Source organism: Triturus cristatus, chromosome 6 (assembly GCF_964204655.1).
Source record: "Triturus cristatus chromosome 6, aTriCri1.1, whole genome shotgun sequence".
Lineage (NCBI taxonomy): Eukaryota > Metazoa > Chordata > Amphibia > Caudata > Salamandridae > Triturus > Triturus cristatus.
In genome coordinates this window covers 1,229,402,040-1,229,425,970 of record NC_140589.1, presented here as the reverse complement: position 1 = coordinate 1,229,425,970, position 23,931 = coordinate 1,229,402,040, and the positions used below count along the sequence as shown (strand labels likewise).

The 23,931-nt window shown below is 45.7% G+C and overlaps 2 protein-coding genes across 9 annotated transcripts in view; one reads left to right on the top strand and one right to left on the bottom strand.

The window, feature by feature from the left end:
• The window catches only part of LOC146821219 (uncharacterized), a 119,891-nt gene extending 117,659 nt beyond the window's left edge, over positions 1 to 2,232 (bottom strand). For 4 of the 7 annotated variants that reach the window (XR_014963132.1, XR_014963134.1, XR_014963136.1 and 1 more), the window contains exon 1: positions 2,069 to 2,217. Coding sequence is in view for 1 of the 7 variants with exons in the window: in XM_085612153.1 (XP_085468279.1) it covers positions 2,069 to 2,191 (123 nt within the window). In the remaining 6 variants the exon portion in view is untranslated. Of the gene's footprint in view, positions 1 to 2,068 lie in introns of all 7 variants that reach the window. The other 3 variants (XR_014963131.1, XR_014963133.1, XM_085612153.1) reach the window with 2 other exon arrangements.
• Positions 1 to 23,931, top strand: part of TULP4 (TUB like protein 4) — a 787,154-nt gene that overhangs the window by 401,474 nt on the left and 361,749 nt on the right. For both annotated transcript variants that reach the window (XM_085612155.1, XM_085612156.1), the window contains one exon: positions 18,397 to 18,525. In XM_085612155.1, the coding sequence (XP_085468281.1) occupies positions 18,397 to 18,525 (129 nt within the window). The remainder of the gene's footprint in view (positions 1 to 18,396; positions 18,526 to 23,931) is intronic.

The following is a 23,931-nucleotide window of genomic DNA, read 5'->3' as shown; positions in this document are numbered from 1 at the left end:
AATGTGCATCTCCTAATCAATATTGAAGCTCCAGAGTTCCTTGGAATCTAATCTCTGAATATACTGAGATTCCAGTCGCTGCAGGCCCTCCTTTCTATATCCACCTGTTATGTTCTCAGAAACACTCAATTGCAGTGTACAAGTTACAAGAGGCTCACTCTACCAAAGTCAATATTCTCTTCATGCACAGAATAACTATGCATGCATTTCATAATCTAAGAGCAGGGGAAAAGGTCAACGAGAACTGCACTCAGAGCATATAGGACTAATTCAGCCTTCCATCCTTGCGACTTCAGTAAAGTGAATGCTATGAAATGGCGTAATAGTAATGCATAGTATACAAGTTTGAGTTTTATTAACAGAGCTCTTAATTTTCCCAGTGCTACGTGCAAGTAGATCTAGTTCATTTTTTTTGCATGCTCGGATTTTTAGTCCTGTTTAACCCATTATTAACCAGGACTAATGTCCCAGATTTCAAAGAAAATGCATTAAAAGAATGAGGTCCTCACACATAAACTTGTGAAACTTGAGAGCTTAGTATTAAGGCCATCTAAAAGTGGACAGAGAGATACAGCAAAACAAATGAAGTAAAAGCATTAGTACTTTGAGAAAGAGTAGAGCAATGTCACTGCTCTGGCCCCTTGACCTCCAATCCACGCCATGATGCCCTCCTACACCGTGCCCGAGTGCTGCTCTGTCAGATCAAAAAGTCAAAGTGCGGTCTATGGGGAATGACGCTCCTGGGATTTGTCAGTTTCACTGAAACACAGCCCCCATGTTTCTTGTTCGAGAAACAGATGTTCCTGAAAGGTTAATGTCGAGCTTGAGAGACCAGGGGGTCTCCGGGACGGTGAAGTGACAGAAAGGAAACAGATGAAGAAGAAGAAACAAGCCTTCTCTCCAGAGTAAATGTATGCGGTTGGTTAACCTCAGTGCTTTCTGTCACAACACGGAAGAGCAGGAGCTGCGCCGATGGGCGCGGATTTATAGCTCCACGTTAAGGTCATGCGTTACTTTCTGCAGTTACACTCCTTACACAAAAAACACGTATCCGTGTTCTCTCGATAAAATTATTTCTGTAGCAGGGTGGCCACCATACGCACCGTGGACAGCCAGTCATGACTCAAGCTTTGAAGGAAAACTAATGCATGCTGGGAAATGTAGTCTGTTTACCTGCACTGAGCCAATACGAGAACTCACCTGATGAGCCTACAACAGGAGACAGGATATGCAGTGCTGTGGAGTCAGGTGGTAACCTTCCTTTGGGGAGGTGGATCACGATGTGAGCTACATTAATTAACGTGCTATTCACGGCCTGGCAGCAACGATCACAGTGGCGTTTATTATGCATGTTGAAATGCTTTCCTCAAGTAAACACAATTCATTACAATTAAAGTGGCTGAACTCAAAATAAAACTTAATCATCTCTGAGACAGTAATCTTCACATGCACAAACATGACTCTCGGTGCACAATGACCTTTGCAAAGTGAATAGTCAGTCACTCGGGTTCCCAGAGAAGTCGGACACTGCCAAGGAAAACAGCCCCGCGGCGCTGGAGAGCAGGCACACTGCAGGCAGAGACCGCTACGCACAGGCTTGTAACATCACATGAAACTGAGTCTCACCTGCACCGCTTCACGGAGTAAAACCGATCTGAAACTAGTAAAATGCGTGTTCAGGTCCGTACTGTAGGTGGCAGACCCGGAGGGGCTGTGTCTTTGTAAGACTAACACGCACCATGCCGTAAACCACAAGAGTTTGTAGCAGACAAAAAATGCGGCAGCCCACGGTAAGCGAATCCTCCCGGGAGGTGTTAAGTAGCCATTCACGGTTTTCAAAATGCGGAAATTGGCAACCCTGTTGGTGGCGGCCCAGACCTTGGGGGCCTGGCCTGGGTGCTGTTCCAGGTGAGTTCGGGCGGGAGCGTAGTGGTAGAGGGGCCAATCGCTGTACGCTAATAGTCCTCGGCTCTCTACAAGGACTGACTCTCGGGCCCAGCTGGGGTGTGGGGCGGTGCTGACCCCCTCCCCGTGAAACTCGGCTAAGCGAACATCCCCGGTATCTTACCTGCTCCCTCGCCCGGAAATACTGGTCTCCCCCAGAGTCTCTGCACAGCAGACTGGGCGTACCGGCGCACTCGGCGGACGGAAGGGGTAGCAAAGGGCCTACGCGGCTGGGAAGCAGCTCCATGACTCCGGCTCCGATCTCTACTTCAGACCGCGACTCTCTCCAAAGACTTGGGCCGCAACAGCTGCTTATACGTCTGCAAGTGGATTGTGACGTGTGCTGGATGTTTAACCAATCAAAAATAGAGAAGCATGCGTACTTCACCAATCAGAGACGGTGACAACAGAAACCACTGACTTGAACCTCCCCCCTTGTCTCTCACGTCTAGATTTGTCAATCAAAGCACCACAAAATTATGAGGTATGTAGTTTCATTGATTCTTTCCAACGATTACCTGAGTAACCGCTGTCCCACTGTAGTAGTTTTTAATAATACATTTATATTGGTTTAAATGGCAACGGACCTCTACGTAAGAAAATGGCAACGGACCTCTACGTACGACAACGGAGGTTTTGATTTCTCTGGACTCCACTGAATAAATATTAAAACCCGGGATTCGGCCTAAGCAGTCGCTACTGTTTGAAGTTTAAAGCAATACATAAAACAAGGCAGAGCAAAAGGCAAGCACACCACCGAGGCGCAGCGTCCATTTCGGATTGGGGGCGTGTTTTGCTGTTGTCTCCTCCCTGAGACTTTTCGCAAAAAACACGCCCCCCGATCCGAAAAGGACGGGGCATGATTGGAGTGACGGGACCTCTTCTCCAATGGCTGGCCAGCATTTACTAGGCCAGCCAATGGAGAACAGGGGAGAAGAGAGACGGGTTCAAGCCCCTCTTCTCCCAAGTCATTATCTCTCGCGAGCGAGACTGCGCAAGCGCAGCCATCGCTAGCCGAGACCTAAAAAGGGGCGAATAAAACATGCTTGAGAAATGCCACAAAGAGAAGCTCGGCTGGAACGCACTATGCCACAGACAAATGTCAATAGGAACAGCCTCTCACACAGGCGTGCAATGCCCATTGGGCTCAAAGGGCTTCAGCCACCACAGTCGTGTGTGTTAGCCCGGGCTGAGACAGCTTCTAGTTGCACCTCTGCTCTCACATAGGAACAAACAACCACATATCGTTAGCAAGAGGGAGGAAATTAAGATAGGAAGCCCCGAATGACACTTTTGTTGCACAAGAAACTTCAATTCTGTACTGCAAGGCCAAATTATACTAGACAAAACCTATGAGGAACCAACTCATCAGTTGTAGCAACAAGCATTTGCAATGCAATAGGTCTCGCATTTGCGAGAGTTTAAGCTATTGGCATTGTAAATAACAATGCCTTTTATTTATGTTTTAAAAACCAACACGTAAATAAAAGGCATTGCCATTTACAATGCCAATAGCTCAAACTCTCACAACTGCGAGACCTATTGCATTGCAAATGCTTGTTTAAAGGTATTGTTGACTAAGAGAAAGGGAAATGCTATACATTTAAGTCTCATGAATTATCCTCTGCAGGCAAGAAGAAAAGGCCTTTTTTTTGCTTTTTGGACATAAAGTTTTCAGAACGATAATTTCTTGAGACATGTTCATGTCCTTTATTCACAACAACACTGCATTCCTTGACACTGCGATTTATATGACACGGAAAAAAGACTGAAAATGGAACACCGTTTTCTCACCCATATGACTTGCAGTCAGCTTTGGTGTTTTTTCTTAATTGGTATAGCTGTGTAGGCATCTTTAAGGTCTCAATTGATCATTCAGTTTTGAATGACGAGGGTGTTGCTAGATGTTGAATCTGCTACATCTTAAACTTTTTGCATTCGACTAAAGCGTTAGGTGAAAAATTGTATGGATGGTTTTAGCTCTAGTTTTCTTTCTTTACTAGTTATATGCTACATCTAAACTTCATTGGTCTGAAACTTTGATCATCTTAATAAATAAGTCTCTTATTTCGTGATCTAGTAATAGTTATTGCCAAAATATATGCTCCTCGAGTCTAAAGATTTTCTGTTTGAGGACCACTTTATCTTTTGATGGAGCATTGTTAGGAAAAGAGTTTCAAGAAACTGTCTGATAATGTTCTTCTTTCTGAAGAGTCCAAGGGACGAATGTCATTTTTAACAAACTGGAAGCACTGTGTTGGTCTGCCACCCGATTTGTAGGGCCAGAAAGAAGAAGAAGAAGTAGGAAATAATGCTCTTAACTCAAAAGGAATTGTGCTCCCTCTGTGTTTGCAGGAGAGGGAAGAATGATTCAGCTGACAATTTCTTTGGGGTTGAAGATGACTTGTATGTTAGGGGTAATATTGGGAGCCCTGCAGTTGGCTAAACTATGATCATGCTGAAAGGTTCATGCTCTAAGATTCTTTATACTTCGCACACCTTGTTGAATGTCATGAGTTGCATCTTCTCCTTCAGTGGATGAAGGTTTACCTACTATGGGATTCGTTTTACAGGGAGCTTTATTTCTTGTTTTTTCTGCGGGCCTCATCTTTGACATTTCTTTTCAGGGTGCATAACTCTTTCTTGCATGTACTTCATTGAATAGACAACCTGTGTCCAACACTTGAAGAACATTTACGTTTCCATCTTTAAAAGATTTCACAGCATTTCTCTATTTCATTTTGTTCACCCATGAAGCTTATCCCTTGATATCTCCCACTGCTCTCAACCAGAGTCCCTAAGAGTCAGTTTTCCTCCATCGTCACCTGCCCTCCTTCTTCTATCATGCAGGGTAATGCATTTTCCAGGACATCTGTATGTGAACCTTCGATGGATTTGAAGATGGCACTCATCTCCATGGCACGTTTATACACTAAAGGATTAATTAGGATGAACCTTTACTTCTGGAATCATTTATTTGTTCACGTCTTGTAAACATATTGTCTTTTCATAAACTGTGTGGCTGTAATCATTTAAATCATTGGACTTTACCCCCTGATTTGGGAATCAGAAAGGTGGCTGCAAAGCTAGGATGAACTCCATTGAGGGTTCACCCTACAATGGAAACCAGAGTTATAGCTACATAAAATTTCAGAAAATCTAAGAAAATGGGTTTACACTTGCATTAGTAGTGTGAATAGTTGAAACATATTTAACATGATCCAATAATCTTATGAGATTATAGAAGTGAGCAATAAAACGACCGTCAATTCAGGATACACCTGGTAACGTGACTGCTGAGGAAAATCAATCTGAGATGTACAGATTTACCTGCAGGGCTCTGTATAAAACAGGAAGGTTACTGCCTGGTTCTGTTTGTTCTGAAAGGTCTTCCTGATATGCAGCGTGAAATCCATATTGTGAAGCATCTGGATTTGCCACATAATATTTAGTGCTCTTCCACATGTAAGTGCAGTGAATTGATTGCTTGCATTTCAAGTTCGTTCCAACCTCATGTTTTCTCCAAATATAAGCCTTTGGCATTTGAAATACTCGGTTGGTCGTGCTTTCCAGACTGTCTATTACCATGCACACCTAAATAAATATATATTGTAATCTAGTTAATGTTGGATTTTAACAGCCAATGTTTGAACACATCAAGGAAGCATTTAATAATAGTCATCTGACATGCTTTAGATAAATTAAAACTTTGAATGCTGAACACAGTAGAAACTGCAGAGCGTTGTGCAGTTGATTGATCGCATCACCCAGCGGTCCTGGTGCATCGTCAACACCGGACTCCATCTCGCCTGTGAAGCCCACCCTACGAAGCATGGTTTTCTCTAGCCCTGTGTCTGCCACGCCAAAGAATGCATCAGCTCCCGGACACAATTGCACCAGAGAAAAAGGCGCAAGGCTGGTTTATCACCGCAGGGGTGCGTTACTGAAGAGGGAAGTGTAGTGGCTGGCTGTTCACTGATCTAGTGTTACTTGGTTAATGTATTTATCAGCCAATCTCTAAGGGCTGGCTTCAACCATCACTCCACACCCATCCATCAAAGGTGTCACTAGTCACGTGACCCTGTCAATAAATGGGGCCGGGCGCATATGCCCTGGGCCAGTTCTAGTTATCATACAACTATGTCTGTGTGGTCATTTATTAGTACAGGGGGGCCCGGACTCTTGTAGGAAGGTTCCAGCTCACGGAGTTGCATAGTGGACAACTGTCTCATTTTTGGAGGGACAGTCCCGGCAAGTTGGAGACTGTCCTGGGTAATATTGTTGCAGAAACTGTTCCTCTTTATTACACACAGGTACGCAAACAAGAACTTTCTATCTGCCGCAGCGCTGTGCTCCAAAGTGTACTAGGATTTTTTTTTTAATGTTGGCATCTATGTAGGCGCAGAGCAGGTGACCGGCCTAGCAGAGCCCTTGCAACTCGCCTTTGAAATGGGTTACTGTTTTTGCCTCAGCAACTGTCAGCACTGAGAGAAGCTGACTTAATCACCTTGACCCTACCTCCACCCCTTCAGCATTTGGTCGGCGTGTTTTCTGTGGTCCTGCCACACTAGTAACTGAGGCAGGTGGGAAAACCTCTTTTATGTTTTTTCTTGGTGGTGTTACTCTATCAGACTGTTTGCTAGACATGCCCTTTCGGCTAGCCCTTTTCTGGGATAGATCTCCTTAAACAATCAATGAGCATTAATTTAGCCAGTGACCAGGCATTCTTATGCTTGGATGTGAAATATTTTCTCCATTATGAGTGGGCAATGAGGGTTATTGTTTCACACGTTCTATGGCCTGGTGTTATCCTGACTTCTCCCTAAATTTGCTCTTCTTGACCAGATCATCTGGCAAAAATGGCTAGATTGTCTGGCATACACCCATTACCCCCCTACAGAGGTATGGTTTGTTCTTCCGGCAGTATGGTTTTGCTTTTGCATTTCTAGTTGGCTTCTTTTTCTTCTTGAGAAGGGGGGGGGGAGAGAAGCAAGCATCCAGGGAGAAGAGAGTAGAAACCATTTCATGCTCAAATAAACTGATGAGTGCTGACGTCAGATTCCCAAATCGTTCAGTAAAGCAGATTTACGAGCCTTCAAAGGTCTGCACATTTACATGATTAGAATTCTTTCACATATTGTGTTATAAAGTGGTAACTCTTAAGACTTAAGCAGAGATAATTGAAGATTTTTTTAAAAATGCCATTATATATGTGTCACCGCAGTGCTTAGTCTGTCGGCGGAGGATGATGCGCAACACCATTAAGGCTTTGGAGTCATTGTGCCCTGAAGATATATTTTATTTAACTGCATTTGCTCACTTAATTCCATGCATAATATATTGCTCTCTGAAATGTAATTGGTTGCTAAAAAGAAAAAAATGATTACCCTTCTTAAATCATCGTAATGCTGATATTTCTTAAAGTAGTATTTTTTAGGCTACAATTTAAAAAAAAAAAATGCAGGCCAGTTGGAAGTGTAGGTGAAATAGGTAATTCAAATTTGTTTTTTTTTAGGAGGGCAATAAATGCTAATAAAAAGTGATATCCAAGCATAAACGATGGTCTGCTGTGGTCATTGTGATCAGGAACAGCTCAATAAACAACCACAAACTGAATTAATTCAATTGTTTACCTGCTGTTTAGCCTCCCTGCCTCACCACGAGGCAAGATGGCTGGCGGTTGAAAGTTCTCAATTAGATTCTGTGCTTCCATTTTGTTTCTTATCCCTCGTACAGTTCTGTTGTAGTTACCCAACATTATCCCTCATCCTCTAAAACTTTGTTTTTGCATTGCCAACCAAACACGTCTCATAAGCTATACTCTCAGTTCCTTTCAAGCAAGACCGTCAGAAATGGGCCAGCTAGAGTAGATAATGTTGTTGTTGTTGTAAACCCAGTTTAGCTCTATGGTGCTGGATGTTTCAAAATATAAGAAGTGTGCCTGCTGCAGTCCATAATCCCACCTCCTACTTTGCTTGAAGCCCTCTCCCACGCACCTTCGGCATGGTGCTTGCCCTCCTGCGCTGTTTTTACACATATTGCACATTACCAAGGGCTGCTGTGCAGCATGGCTTTAAACAAAAAATAAAAAGGTTATGACACGGTCACCGCTGGCCATGTCATAGCACGCTTTTCCTTTTTTTTTCAATTTAATCCATGATCCACAGCAGAATGCGTTGTTGTAAAACATGTCTAAAAAACATTGGAGAAGCCAATAGATGTCACGTAGGTGAAACATTTTGGCTTTGCCAGTGCTTATTAACTTTTATGCAGTTTTGAACAGGTCATTTTTATCATGCAACCACTTACATTCATATCTGTTTTTAGCCAGGTGGAAGCTATGTTAAAACAAACTTCCTTTCAAAATGGAGCATCTCTCTATTTGCACATGTCATCTATTCCACTAACGCGATTGAGTTATACAAACAGTGGAAAACGCCCTGTACAATGACCAGCGACGGCAAATTCAAAATGCTTCAGCAAGAGTCGTAGCAGAAGCAAAGGTGTTTGCCCAGCCTGTTCCAAATCTTAAGCCACTGCACAGGTGTAAGTAGTAGGATGAACCTTCTCCCGTTGCGGTTTAATCCAGAGCCTAGTTTTCTTGAACTTCGATGAAGGGTCAGACCCTGGCTGTTGGACCAGAGCAGGTAGCACTATAGTAATGCGTTATCTCGGCACTGGGATTTTTCTGTAGCACCACAAAACCACCTTCAGGTTGGATGCTAATACTTTATAAATAGCCTGACGAATAGAATATGTTTTCTAAGTTATTACTCGGACTTCTCAAGAATAAAGTAGCATATGGCAAAACCACTCAACATATTGATTTGTTCTGCACCTATCTCCGTAGAATTTAGTGATCCGTAAGAAAGACTGAAGGTGACGCATGATTTGCAGTAAGGAGCTCAAAAACTGAGAACCATCTGCCCTCAGCAAAGAAACTGTAGCACTAGCTCAATACCATCACAAAACGGAGTATTTTGCTCAGATTTTCGTGTCATCCACAATGTGCTGTCATCAATAGGAACTACCTTAGAGATTATATATATATATATATATATATATATATAATCACTCGTCCATACATGTTTCTTTTTAAAAGGTCTCTAGGATCCTACAGAAAAAGAGAACACACAACATGTATTTGGTTGTGTGTCGATGGGTCAGTCCCAGAGACTGGTTTAGGAGCTCCTTACAAAAGAGCAGTGTAAAACACGTTACAAACCGGTAATACAGGAATTGCTAGTACTTTGCTCTCTACTGTAACCGTCACATGCTCTAGAGTTTGCACAAACATCAAGTAAGGCTTCTTGACAAGCAGGCAGTCACTTTCAGTTTGAGCGTATTTGTAAAAGGCTCAGACCTCTCAAAGGCGGAGGGGGTGGGCGCACACTGCCTCACATTCCAGCACTCAGTTTGCCCCGATGCATCATAATAAATGCAGTGCATGTGATAACACTTGTTGGTGTCAGGCTTAAGTTTTTTACCCTTGTTGGTGCAGCCAGTGCTGTGTATCTCTAGACATGTGTTTCAGGATAATTGTCCTTCTTCAGTACAGACCAACACTTTTTTTGGGGGTGCTGGAGATGCTGCCCAAAGTCTTCTCAGGTCTCAGTACCACTCGCTGGGCGCAGGTGCATCGACCAGAGCCAGCGAGTGATACTGAGACCGGAGAAGACTTTGGGCAGCATCTCCAGCACCCCCAGAAAAAGTGTTGGTCTGTACTGAAGAAGGACAATTATCCTGAAACGCGTGTGTAGAGATACACAGCACTGGCTGCACCAACAAGGGTGAAAATCTAAAGCCTGACAGTAAAGAAAGTGTTATCATGCACTGCATTTATTATGATGCATCGGGGCAAACTGAGTGCTGCAGTGTGAGCTAGTGTGCGCCCACCCCCTCCTACCTTCCAAAGCCTTTGGCTGCAGTAGACTTGAGTCTGCTTTCAACCTGGGTTTGAAGCAATCATGAAAGACCACAGCCTGTTCTACACAGGACAGAAGCATAAACATACTCCACCGGATGGTGCAACCACAAAAAAGTCCAAACATTCCTGTTTTTTTCCTTATTTTCTTTATTGAGAATATTCCATATTCTTTTCTTTAAAACACAGCCATCATTGCAGCCTGCGCATTTCCTTCAGTTAAACTGAACTTCATCAGGGCATATTTGTGAATTCTTGACCATTTAGACATTGTTTTCCCGAAAACTTCACGAAGAATCCATTCCGATATAAGTCATTCTAATGGTTTGTAGCACCATATTTATCCATTTCATTTAAACCTGAGTGGGACAATTGTTCTCCAAATCCAACAACTTAATCTGTGTCCCGTCTCGTATCATCGTGTTCTCCATCAGGTCGCAACTGCCAACAAAAAAAAGGGCATAAGCATCTGTGCCACCCCAATCCTTGTAACGTTGATGTCCTGGTGGCGTTGGCGTACCCGCGAAGGATATGTAGGAGAATGTTAAATTCTAACTATGACTAAGGCCCACATCCCCGGTGCTGTGCTCAAGCTTCCACACACATTCTTTGCCAGGGTGCTTCCCATCTTTTTCAAGCTCCTCTATACATATGCACACCAATTTTCTGGACATAGTGTAACCAGTTGTAATGGCGTGGCTGGAAATTGATCAAAATTGCTTTTTGAAAAATTAACTATAACTGCATTCGGTCCCTGGAGAAATTTTGCAAGGTTTGTGCCCCTTGGATAAATAGATGAAGCGACTCCATGAGGGATGCTTATGGAGAATTCCGTTCTATCCTGTGAATAGCAAGGGGTTAAAATCCCAATCTGTATTTGACACTGCTCCAAATGAAGGATATATGTCTGTGCCTATTCTATACATCACTCCAGAGAGTTGTGGTAATTTTAAAATGTTAATCCATTTGGAAATTTACTGTTAATTTAGAACGGCCAGCTGTACAAAGCTGAACTCAGCACAACCAATCTTTATTTCGGCCAAAGGCCATAATAGACTCCTAAAATGGAATTGCGACCTGATACTGATTCGGTTTTTGGAAGGGGCGTGTTGTAGACATCCCTTCCAAATATTGATTTGATGCAGTGTATCAGTGTTCTGCGACCGAAATCTGGTTGTTAAACATTGAAAGAATCACTGGCTCCTGCGTTGGTGTGGTAATGCATTTGCCCCTTTCCCTTAATGAATGTTAAAAAAAAAAAAAAGAATTGTTGCGTAGGCATCGCGCAATAAACAGTCCACGCTGATAGTTAAGCGTACCATACAAAGGCGAGAAACCGTCATAACAGAAAGCCAACTCCTCGACTAGCCGAACCAGCAATCCAAATGTAATAGCCTCTCTCAAAACCCCCTGCCTCCGACCCTTTCCCTTCTCCCTACCCCAACCCCTCAGTACTCTGCTAATGATAACATCGTTCGTTGGATCAAAACCGAAAATCAAACTGCCTTAAATGGACACACCAGCCAGCTTCCCAGCTATCGTCGCAGAAGACAAACCTTTGTCAATGCAATGTAAAACAAACTGTAACACTCCCTGTTCCACAGTTGAGCGGTCTCCCGTTGACGTCTCCCCACACCAGCCCATAAATGAGCCAAACTCCGCCCAGGCCAGTCTGTAAGTCCGTCAGGTGGTAGCAGCTATAGATTGTTCAGCCAGGCCTATCACCCTTGTTCCCCCCAGGCCCAGATGCCGACCGGCAGATCGGTCTTGTACTGATCCGCTCCAGGTGCCAGTTGCCGGAACCGTCGCCACTGCGAACGAGACAAAGCAATGTCATTATTCGCCCCTGGGATATGCTTTGCTCGAAACACCACATTCAATCTCAGACACTGCAGCATAAAGCTCCTCAGCAATCTCAGCACTCTCAGGTCCCTTGCGCACTGCCGGTTGACCAATTCGACCACAGTCATGTTATCCACATGGAACAGAACGGACCTATTCCATAATTCAGGGCCCCACACCTCTAACGCAACCAGCAGTGGAAAAATTTCTAGAAACGCAGTGCTCCTCCCTTGCTTCACCAAGTGAGCCGGCCAGACTTCTGCGCACCACCTGCCATCCCAGAAGATCCCAAAACCCGCTGCCCTGGCTGCATCAGAGTAAATTTGCACTTGCCAAGCCATTTTGTCCTCATCAAAGTCCAGAGACACCCCTTTGAATTCAGCCAAGAAAGTCAGCCATGTCCTCAGATCGGCCTGGACCCCCATGGAGATCCGGACCCTGTGGTGCGGTAAGACTGGCCCGACATGGCCATGCCGAGCCATCTACAGAAAATCCGTCCTGCCCTCACCACCCTACATGCAAAGTTCAGGAAACCAACAGTTGCTGAACAGCTCTCAGAGCAATCTTCTTCTCCCCAATCGCCCACAAAAGACAATCCGACATTTCAGTCACCTTCGCGTCAAGGAGTTTAGCTACCCAATGAATGGAGTCCAGTTCAATTTCCAAAAAGGTCAGGCTACAGCTGGGACCAGTCGTTTTTTCCGGGGCCAGCGGAACCCCGAATTGCTGCGACATCTCCTGAAACCGTGACAGGGCCCTGTCACAATCACTGGAATGCCCCTTACCCACGAAGAAAAAATCCTCTAGGTAGTGAGATACTTCCCGATGTCCGCTGATCTGGGTAAAAGCCCATTGCAGGAATGTGCTGAATATTTCAAACAGCGCTCAAGAAATTGCACACCCCATAGGCAATACTTTGTCCACATAGATGGCCCCTGGGAACTGCATGCCCAGTAGAGAGAAATCCGCAGGGTGTATAGGCAGAAGGCGGAAAGCCGATTTCACATCACACTTTGCCATTTCCGCCCCCGACCCACAAACCCACGCAAGACGGATCGCATCATCCACCGAGGCATAGAGCACCCTAGAGTCTGCTTTAGCGATGAAATCATTCACAGACTGCCCTTCCGGCCACGAGAGGTGATGAATCATTCGAAACTCACCCTGCTCCTTCTTAGGCACCACTCCCAATGGGGAGATGATCAAGTCGTCCACCGGCCAGTTAACAAATGGGCCCGCTATACCACCTTCTTCCACCTTCTTATGCAGTTTAGCTGCTACCACCTCAGGCAACTCCTTGGCGGACTTCAGATTATCTGCCCACCTCCTCTCTCTGCGGCCCTGATACCCCACCTGAAAACCCTCTGTGAAACCCCACTGAACCTTCACTGCCGCCTCCCTGTCGGGGTAACGTGAGAGCCACAGGCCCATCGCCTCCACCTTAATTGGCGTAGGCTCCCTTCTGCCCAGTCTGTCTCCTCCCCTTCGTAGCCTTCCACTGCTCGGAAGGAGTGGCCAAGGTGAAACATTGGGTAAGTGTGTGCCGTCCTCCGCACTTGGAGCACTCATGCTTGAACTTACAGGGGTATCGCGAACAATAGCCCCTGTTGTAGCTCCAACACGCTCCTGTGTTGTTGCTACCTGGCTTGGAAGGTGGTGGCCCAGTAGTCCCTGCACTGGCCGAAAGTCCCCCCCCGCCCTACTGTGGGCGGGACGCGGTAGAAAGGAACGATAAGTGACCGACAAACCGCTGGCCGTGTGAGTAGAGGCCGACGACTGAGTGGAGGATATCCACTGCATCCACAGTTCTTGGTCAACCTCCCCCCACGGCTTATCAGGATACACACTGATCCTGGCCCGAAATTCTTCATCGTAACTCAGCCAGGCGAATCCCCCAAAATGCATCTGAGCTTTCCTAATGCTATCCATGTACTTGAGAAGTGCTATGACTCTGTCTAGATGCTTCTCGCAATAAATACTAGCTTATATGAGAAAAGCTGACGTCCAGTTTTCCATGTTCACTGGGACCCTGGGCCGTCTCGTCAGTTCCGATTCCTCCTCCTTAGATCCCTCCTTTGCTTGTATCTCCCTATGTAACAACTTAAACACATCCACATATTTGTGGTTCCAAATTTGCTTCCTATTTTTTTCTGACAAATGCGACCCCAGTGCCATTGCTAACCCCATGTACGGCAGTTTTTTGGGCTGTTTGTCCTCTCCCTTACTTCCCTTGTCATCTGACCCTTCCGTCTTGTCTGTACTTCCGCCACTGCCACAGACTTCCCCGCCCCAATGTCCGTGAGCCCTCCAACTGCCCCACCCTGCGGCACCCCCACAGGATCCCTCACAGACCCATCCCCCACGCCCACAGACCTGCGCGCCTTCTTCCGGCCTGCTTTAGGACCACCGCCCACCAGGCCCCCTTACCTTGTAAGGTCGTCTGGGTCACTCCAGTTTTTCCTCTGGCACCGCCAGCTTTGGACGCCTCCGCCTTGGACTTTGTAAGCTTCGCGACCTGCAAAACACCAATCCTGCTGTTGCTCTTCGTCCCCACAGTCCTGTCTTCGTCGTCCCTCACCTCCCCTTCCTCCAGGTCATCACTCTCCGATTCATAATCCAAATCCACCACAGGCTCCACATCCCCAGGCGTCCACAGCACCTCTCTCACATCACGCTTCACACCCTTACTCCCTTTCGCACTCATGCCACCACCACCAGTCACACACCCTGCCGTTGCCTGCTTCTGTGTCGGAGGGAAGGCCGCCGCGGACCCCCCTACTGCTTCAGGCTGGCACCCAGAGGCCGTCTTGCGCCCTGCCACCTCCCACTCTGCCGACCACCGCCGGCTTGGATCCCCCCCCACCCCCCAGGTCGCTCCAACCGGGGCGGGCCCCAGCACTGTAGGGCCTCAAAGCTGTCCTGACTGTCCCTGACCTGGCCTGAGACCCACCAACATCCCCAGACCAATCCCACTGGCCCCTGGCCCTCTCCTCCTGCTCTGCCCATCTCTCTTCTTCCGAGGTGGGCATGGGGGGCCCCACCGCCACTTCGTCCCACACCGTCCCGCTCAGCATTCATTTATTCCCAAACGCGCCTCAGTGGCTTGTATCAAGAGGCGTTGCTCCCTGATCTTCTCCTCTAAAGGCATCACCTCCCACCGCGGGAGGACGGGGGGCAATACCCCTGGGGCCCTCCACCCCACAGCTGCCCCTAGGACCCCCCATTCAACTCCTGTCTGGTGGCCCCCACGCCCCCCACCCGCACCGGGGCCCCCAGGAACACACCCTTTCGGGGCAGGCGTGTTCCCCCTGGAATTCGTGCTAAGATCAATAGGGGTGTCACCCCATTGCCCAGGGGCCCCCACCACCGCCTCCGGACCAACTGCCAGCAACAGAGGGGGATCCCCATCCCCAACAAGCCCAGTCCCCGCCTCGGGCCCACCTCCCAGCATCAAAGGAAAACCCATCCCCTCTGGCAACAAAACGGGGGCTCCACCCTTCCTCGCCACCTCTACCGCACTGCCAGGAATCCCGCACGGGCCTGCCGCCAAACCGCCAGTCTCCGCGGGACCGACCGCCAGCGCTGTACCGGATCCCAAGCGCGGAGGGAGGCTCTTGCACCGCCCTCCGCACGCCGCCGCCTGTTTCTTCACCCCGCCCCACCCCTTCCCTGGCCCACTATTACTGGTCGGTGTTGGCTCGTCCATGCAAGCCACCACCACTGCAGACACCCCCGCGGAGGCCGCACGCGGGGCCCGCGACATCCCCACCCACGCCTCCTCTAAGACACCGGGCCGGAGGAGATCCCCCCCGCCCGGCTCGGCCCAACAATCGCAGGTCTTCCCTTACCTACTCCGCGGTTACCGCCGCCATCGCGCGCTGTCCACCCACGTCCTGGACCCAATCCAGCAAGCCACCGATCAGTGGCTCCACGAACCGCCTTACAGCCTCCCGCACCTACACCTAACTAGGCCCTACAACTGACCCCTCAAAAGACTAACCCCTCCCGACAGTGCCAAGAATGCAGGAAGAGGAAGTCACCTTCCTCCCCTGCATTCTTATAACCACCCCAAACCCCACACCCTGACCCCCTAGCCTCGTCTCGCGCGAAAGACCCCGGGGGAAGACTAGTCTACGACTCTGCTTCCCCCGGGGTCCAACATTGGCCCCTAGGACCTCGAACTCTTGAATAAACTTGGAAAACGGACTGCATTTAAAATAAAATGTATTTAGGAGCGATCAAAGACCTGGTGATCTACTGGCACTAACAGGCCACCATGTTTGGGTATCCAATTAGTGTGAGCCGCAGTTGTAACTTGTCTCATTACTCTTCATGATGTAGGTTGAATTACGACCCACACCCAATCGGAATTTTACAAACTGACCTATTTGTACATAGGATGGTTTGTAAAATTCTTTACTGTGCCCTAAAAATAGTGGTTTCAAATTGTGACCTTGTTTTTGTGTACAGTGTTTCATTCATATGGCTGTAAATGATTAAAGCATGAGTGATGCTTAGCTTTTGTAGTCTGTCTCTCCACCAATGTTTCACGTAAAATTATAGTAAAGAGAACCAGATCTAATCCAGTAGCAAACTAATTTCATTTGTCCTGGAGTGCTCCATACGATCTTTTTTTAATTCCAAAGTTTTTTCTCTTTGCACTGTCTCTCCCAAGCACTTCCTAACAATCTCTTTCCTCTAATCTACCAACTCTGTGCCTATTCTCCTGCGTGTTCGCTTGTGTCATGATATAACTAGGAGCGATTACTGCGCTACCTTGAGTGATGTTGTTGCTTTCTTAAAGCTGCCACGCACTCCACTAAGCACAACCCACTGGAGCTGCCATTCCTGTAATTGTCGGCCTTCCAGGAAGGGTGAAGGTGCTGGAGAAAGCTCCAGGATTGTGTTCCTCCATCTCAATCTCCCAGAGAAAATTGGAAAGTCAGAGCCTTTGCCTTTGTAGATAGTTTGGGCCCAGACAGACGACAGCGAAGCCAGTAGTTCCTGCCCACTACTATATAGGAGGACGCAAATCAGAAATATTTCTAAGATTTATTTCGGTGCTGTTTTCGTGTAATAATTGTTCTAACAAGCAACTTTCTAACTCGTTATAGTATGTTGAGATTATTAAAGCCTGGGCTGCAGAACACTGGGGGCACTAGAAGATCCTGCATGGGCAATGGCTCCTATATTATATTTTTAGATTTTTTTTATTCGTTTCTTAGTAAATGAAACAGTACAACTGTGATAGTGTATCTCCGCTGAAGCATTCTGGCACATTAGGTCACCTGCACATACTTGCAGCATGAATGTACTTTAGAATCCGGAAGTTGGCATGCATGTTACCTTTTAAGAAGAATTGTTACAATGCTTATGGCAAAATATTCTGGTTCGTTCTACTAAGAAATTCGACCCCATCACCGCAATAAAAAGTGACCTCTTATAGCTTACCATTTGAAAGAATCCAATGTAAATGGATTAATGCCCTGCTCAAAAAGCTATTCATGACTATTATCCAGGCCTACTTGAAATATCAGACGGTTCAAGAACTATCCAAAGTCAAAACACTTTCCTAGTTGGAATTCCTAAGTTTTCAACCTCAACTGCGTTTAAACCACCTAGCCCCCGCCCCCAAATCAGAACTACACCACCATTATCCAAATTTCGTATGCCGCTCCTCACCCGCCTCTTCAAATATCATCCATACTATTTGACTAGCTGTGAGAGACTCTATAACGCCACAGGTCCTCACAGCTGTTCTAACAGCCCCCTCTCCCTGTTTCAGGTCCCACTTCCCATCTCAAGGGAACCCTTGAGGTCTTGCTGCTCTCTTCCTGTGTGGAGTACCCTCATACTGACAGGTCTTGGCATGCTAGATATGGTTACAATTTTAAAAAGTTAAATATATTTCCAGCACAGTACTGTTGCTGAAGGTTGTTCGCATCCTTTTCAATGAGGGCGCAATCCAGTTCATAATACATTGTGACTGACACTCTTAAAACATCTCATTTGGAACTACTTTCTTGTAGTTTTACATTCTAATGCAGTATTTGTAATCACCCTGCAGCTTTTCATATCAATGTATAATCTAGGTCCTGATAGCTGCAGTACAGCATGGAGTAAAACAATCTGACATGGTTTTGTTTTCGGAAAATAGCAAATCTTTAAGTTTGCCTTGGATGCAGCTTACCCCGGAGCTTCTACACAGAGATGTTGATCATGTCTGCCATTTTCAAGTATCCGTTTTTTTGTCTTCTATATTGAAAGGAGAGTGATTGTAACAGTAGTGAGTGATGACTAACTTTCATTCTGCTAAATTAGTTCAAAGAGTTCAAAGCAAGAACTTTCCAGAATACTTAAAAAATACGGGAAATGTTGGGAGTAAACACCCAAAAATAATGTCAATACTTATCCTCAGGTTTGGCATGTACATGAAGCCCTCACTTAAGTAAACGATGCTGCTAAACATTTTGAACCCACAGATTTAAAAAAAAATTCCTGTATTATTATGCATTTTTTAAAGAGTAGTTTGATTTTGAAGATTGTGGTTGTAACTGGTACATTCATATTTGTGCATCACTCTGATTCGCTAGAAGAGTAGGCAACAAACACCTTCTTGATGCTGTTCGTGATTGCCGTAGGTGCCCATGAAGACTGACAGCATTGTGTGTATGACTTATTTTTAGGTTGTCCTGGTCCGGTGGAATGAACCTTTTCAGAAGCTGGCAACCTGTGATGCTGATGGAGGAATCTTTGTGTGGATCCAGTATGAAGGAAGATGGTCCGTGGAACTCGTCAATGATCGTGGTGCACAGGTAGGTCTCTGGTTTCTAATAAAGAAGGAATAGAACAGAGGTAGGGTTGTCCGTCATACATCCTCTCAGAACCATAATCAAATAATTAAAGTATGACGTTCTGATATTGATATCTGGAGCAGGAGGTACTGCTTGTTTGCTTGGAAACGCTACAAGACAATCCCAGGAAATAGACCCTAATTATAAGGCATTCCATAGTTAAGATACAGGGACCCTAACCCCCCTGAGGTGGTGTGCTTTATCATCGGGTCCTGCTCCTCGCTGGGTGGTGGGTATATCCCAACGCTCATCCTTGTGGAACTCTTTTAAGGAGATCTTTTATCCTTAGTTAAATAAAGAGCAAATGGTCCACTGAACTACCCCTAGATGAGATGTCCTCTGGATGCAGAGGGCTTTGAGATGAGATTGGGATAAGGTATCGGAAAATGGTCAAAATTGCCTATGGAAACCCTTAGGTGAACAGTTGGGTCCCATGGCAGGTTAAACACAAGTAGAGGACTACCCAGACATAAATATCATTAAATGGCTTATAGGTTGGCATGTTACTTGCCTTCAGTGGCCCCAAGGGGTCTGTGAAATTCATCAGGACCACGTTTTTAAGCCCTAATCTATTAAATTTTGGCAAATACTTAAGTACTCACAATCACTTATCATGCTTCACTTTATATGTGATTAAAATGTAAATGTCATGGAGTAAGTGGGCCTTGTCACGTCTTGGTGAACAATTTTCTCCAGGATGGCGGAGCGGCTGAAGCACCAGTATTCGAAGTCTCCTCCTCTCCGAAAGGCTCCTCCAATAAGAAGTGACCAGGCCCACGTACTCCATGATGCCCTGACACTTTTGGCTCAAAGCAAAGACACTCCTTGTGTGTCCACCATTTACATTACGTTTAAGGTCTTTGGTTGCCCCATACAAGTATTCTCTTTTAGTGACCAATAAAATGAAAAATGTATGTGAGGCACGTTTGGGGACAACAGAAAATAAATTTGTTGGTGAAGTCTTTATTGTGAAGTCGGGGATTTGTTCCTCTGCCCCACTCTTTTTTTGTTGGTATCTGCCATTGCGAGATTCAGAAATATGCGAGGGATTGCCTTATGTGCTGATCCGCATGATGGTATCTGTCTCGAGACTCCTAAAGCAAGGGTCTATTGTGCATATCAGGGAGACGGTGGCAGTGTGATGGGGCGTGTCTATGTACAGCCAAGCTTATTCCTAGAGGTGTAGCAGGGGGAGGACAGCCCTGCCGACTTATTGTAGCCTCGGGTGCTCCTAGCTTTAATCCTTCCCGAAGCCACACGTAACATACCCAGGTCACACCACCACCACCTCCCACTCAGAGCCGAGTGGGAAGGAGCAGGATCGGTGCCCTCGTCTGCCCCATGCCACTCTATTAGATGATAGGAAGGGGGGGGGGCGAAGGAGAAGTGCTATCTCTCGATGTTCCTGGCCTCCCAGGATCAATAAGACGGGGGGGGGGGGAGACAGGCGCTCAGAATGCGTCTGTGTGACAGTTCTGGACTTAAGCGGAGTTCTTTTCTGTGTGCATAATGTGACGTCAGGTCTTAGAACCACAAACCTTGATTTACCACAAACACGTAACGCATCACACAAACGTGTGTCACGGGAGAATGCTCCTATAGTGACCCCCGCTAGGCCAGTCCGCTTCGAAGCACTAGCAGCTGTTCAGGTCCCACGTTCGTAGTCCAGTCTAGCCTGGCTTGTCCCTGCACGCACCCGCAGACCTGCTAACTCATGGGTGACATAGCCTAAAGTGAGGTTAGCATCCCTTCCGTAGCTAAACAGTAACTTTTCTTAATAGTATATTGTATCCTGGTGTATTTTCTTATATTGTGACAAGTATTCGCAAAAAGGTGCGTTCATGTGTTGCGACTGAGTTTTCAATCATACCTGGCTACATAGACAAGTGCGTTTTGCATTGTTGGGGGTTTGTCTCTTGCGTTTTACCCACCAAAAGAATAGACGTTCCGATCCCAGCATGCAGTGCGTTGTTTCCTGAAAAGCCAGGGCAGGCTGCATGTTTCACATATGCCTTGAAAACAGTTTTCCTTCTTTGTGATAACATACCATATTAGTTTTTGGGGCAGTGTTGTAATACGTATAGCCACTATCTCGCAATAGGTGTTACCTGACTCCATGAGATGAAGGGTGACTTGCAATTAGTTGTCCTTTTGTGTGCATTTTATTACATGGTCTAGATTCACACAAACGACTAAGAACTCTGTCCCACTGAAGAACACTGGCCTAATTTGATGTTTACCCTCATAAACTAACTTTACCCTCAAATAATAGAGATTTCATATTATTCCAAATAGGACTTTGAACTTAAAGCCACTTCTAAGTTTAAGACTTGCATCTCTTGATTGACTGCATTTATAATGGGTAAAGGAAAGCAAAAGGGTGTGAGCGAGAACTGGCTAAACATATCACACCCAAAACTCGACAACTTGAGATCCTGATGTAAGAGGTAGCATGAATGGCGAAGTGGAAGTGTATTTCTCGGTCCATCTGAGCCAGGTTAGGGCCTACAAGCTTTCTCCACTATGCTTGGTCGGTTTCCTTTGTTTCTGTTATATGTGATACTGAACTTTTAAGGTCAACTTAAGCGTGTTTTGGGGTATTTTTTACCAGCCCTGGCTCAGTAAGCCATTCGATACTAGTGGTGTAATAGAATTATCGAAGTATTTGTTATAGAAGTGATAGTTCAAAAAAGATGTCTTCTCTGTAGTACCTATCTAAACCACTCTTTGGAGGATTGAGCACACTGGCTTCAACACTTCTTTTCAAGGTATGACGGTAAGCCTCACTACTCTCATGTTCTTCAAACGCCATCAGTGAAACTTCAGAAAAAAGAATCTGGCAGCATGTCCTCAGAACTAATAAGTTGTTAAAGCCTGAACTATGTGGCATCTTTCTTTTTGCATTCTGTAGTGTTTCAATAAGTAACTTTTTGCTCTTGTGAACTAAAGCCAACTCTGTTTTTACTAATGCTGGGATTGTTTACTCAAAAGATCTTTGCCAAACAAGATGGTAAGCGATGGTTCTCTTCGTCCTGGTGTAATACCTTGTCAGATCCTGCAGTGACAAGAATGCTTGAGTTGCCTTTGCTTTATCCTTTACCTTTTTTTTAAGCAGATGTTTACTTTGACTCACCACCGCTCTGGCTCACTGTTCTGAATGTAATAAAGAAAAGGTAACCACTCTTTTAAAAAGTAAAGAGAACACTGCACCCTGCTTGACAGCACCGTGTCGCCTGATATATAGAATAGCACAGTTCCCCCTGGTCCTGCACCTGTTTGCTGCATTCGGACTCGACCTGGCATTTAGTTTCCCTTCCTTTTTAAAACTATATGTAGTATGGGCTTTGCCTCCACCCAGAGGAGTAGTACAGTCTCACCCCATGCTATTGGCTATTCAGTGTACCATTCCACCAACCACAAAGTTCTTTTATTGGAATGCACGGGGGACTGTTTTACGTCTGAAAAGTACACTCAATCATACCGCTGTTTGTCACATTTATTTCTTTGTCTCCTATATAAAATCCTTATGGAAAGAAATAATTTGTACAATTTTTAATAGTATTGGCAAAGCCAACATGGCAAGCTTTAATGTAATAAATAGCAAAGCTATATCGACTAGATTTGCCAATGTTTGTAAATTGTACCTGCATAAAACTTCTGAAAATTTGATGCCTGACATAGACCACAGCCATCATTTTATGTTTCCTAAGATTCACTTGCATTTGTGCAGATAGAATGTTCTTTTACTTGAATAACTTTGCTTAGCAAACTCTTAAACGTTGGTGAGTATATAATTGAGGACCTACCTGGAGCAGAACTAGATGTGGCGCCAGAAGGATCTGCCTTTCGCATTGGTAGCAATTTTCTGTGAAGGGACACTCAACTGTGCGAATGAAAGAACAGGACCAAGGAGAGTACAACTGTCCTTTGGATGGGGCTCCGGATGGCTATATTGTCAACAATAGCAACAGGTCTATATATAAATCCATAGCCTACAAAGCAAGTGTTTGCTTAAATAAACTGTAATTTATGCTTCTTGCAATTTTGAGCTGCAGCAACCTACAATGACATTAGGTCATGTAGAGTAAATCTGACTCCATATTGGCAAGACGCTCTTAGCCCATGCCCAAAAACTCAGGTGAGTGAAACCACATTTTAGTGCAATGTTGTTACGATAGCCAGGAAAGATCATTAAATAAGACTTGTCCCTAAAGAAGAAGCCTGAACCTCCTCCCTTTGCTAAGTATTCAGACCCTGACCCAAGCCTGGGATACTAGACTGTATTTAAAAGGGCTGACATATATGGCTTTGCATACAACCGGCTCGGGTCCTAATATTTGAAAGATCTGCATACTTGGGCCTGCATGTTTAAGCAATCTTTTCTTTGCAAACAGCACAATTTAATCTGGTTTCTTTCTATAGTTTTACACCCTCAGGTTGTATTCTGTCCCAGAAAGCCTCGTTCTACGATATTTCTAAACCCTGCTTGAAAAATTGACCTTGACCAACAACTCTCGATTTGTTTCTCTCCTTTCTTTCCTTGGAATGATTCTCTCCTTACTTTCCATCCTCTGCATGCCACATCCTTTTGAGTGTAGCCTCTCCCCAGTCGCTTGCCTGTCTGCTTTAATCTCTGTTATTGTATTTCGGCAAATGGCTCACACCTCATTCCATAAATCACAAGCTCTCATCCTTTAAAACCTTATCCCTGCAACCGGACAATATTTTATCTCGGGTATCTGATCTATTCATCTAATAGAGACTTCTAGCTGCAGATTTCTTACCTTAGAAAATCCCCCAGGCGTCAGACTGCATGTGGAATTATTTTAGCTGTTCCCTTGTGTACTGGTCGGTTTTGTTGTTTGGCTCGCATCGTCATACGCTCCGGAAGTGAATTGCGCTGTGCCTATATAGGCGTCACCCCAGTGCGCTGACCTCAGTTCTTTGTTTTCTATGCCATTGGCGCGGATCTGGATCGAGCTCCCATCAGTCGTTTTTTGGCTGACTTTTTCAACTGTGTCAACTTCCATCAGTGTGCCTTTTTCCCCCTCACATTTTTGTATCAAATGTCTGTGACAGACCCCCATTTGGCATGTCTGTGATTCCTGGAGCAGGACCACAACATCAAGGCCTGCCCTAATTTAAGGACCATAAATCCAAAGGCCATCCACGAGCAGGCCATGTAGCTTCTGGTCGCTCTCCATGCAACTCCCTACAGCTCCAGGTCCCATTTGCAGTGGAGGTCCTGGGACTGCTCTCCAAATCGCTAACTTCGGCAATTTGCACGATCTCGGACTTCTTCAGGTAAGTCCCATAAGAAGTCCAAAAAGTTGAAGCATTCTTTGACTTCCCTGCTCTGGTCCCATT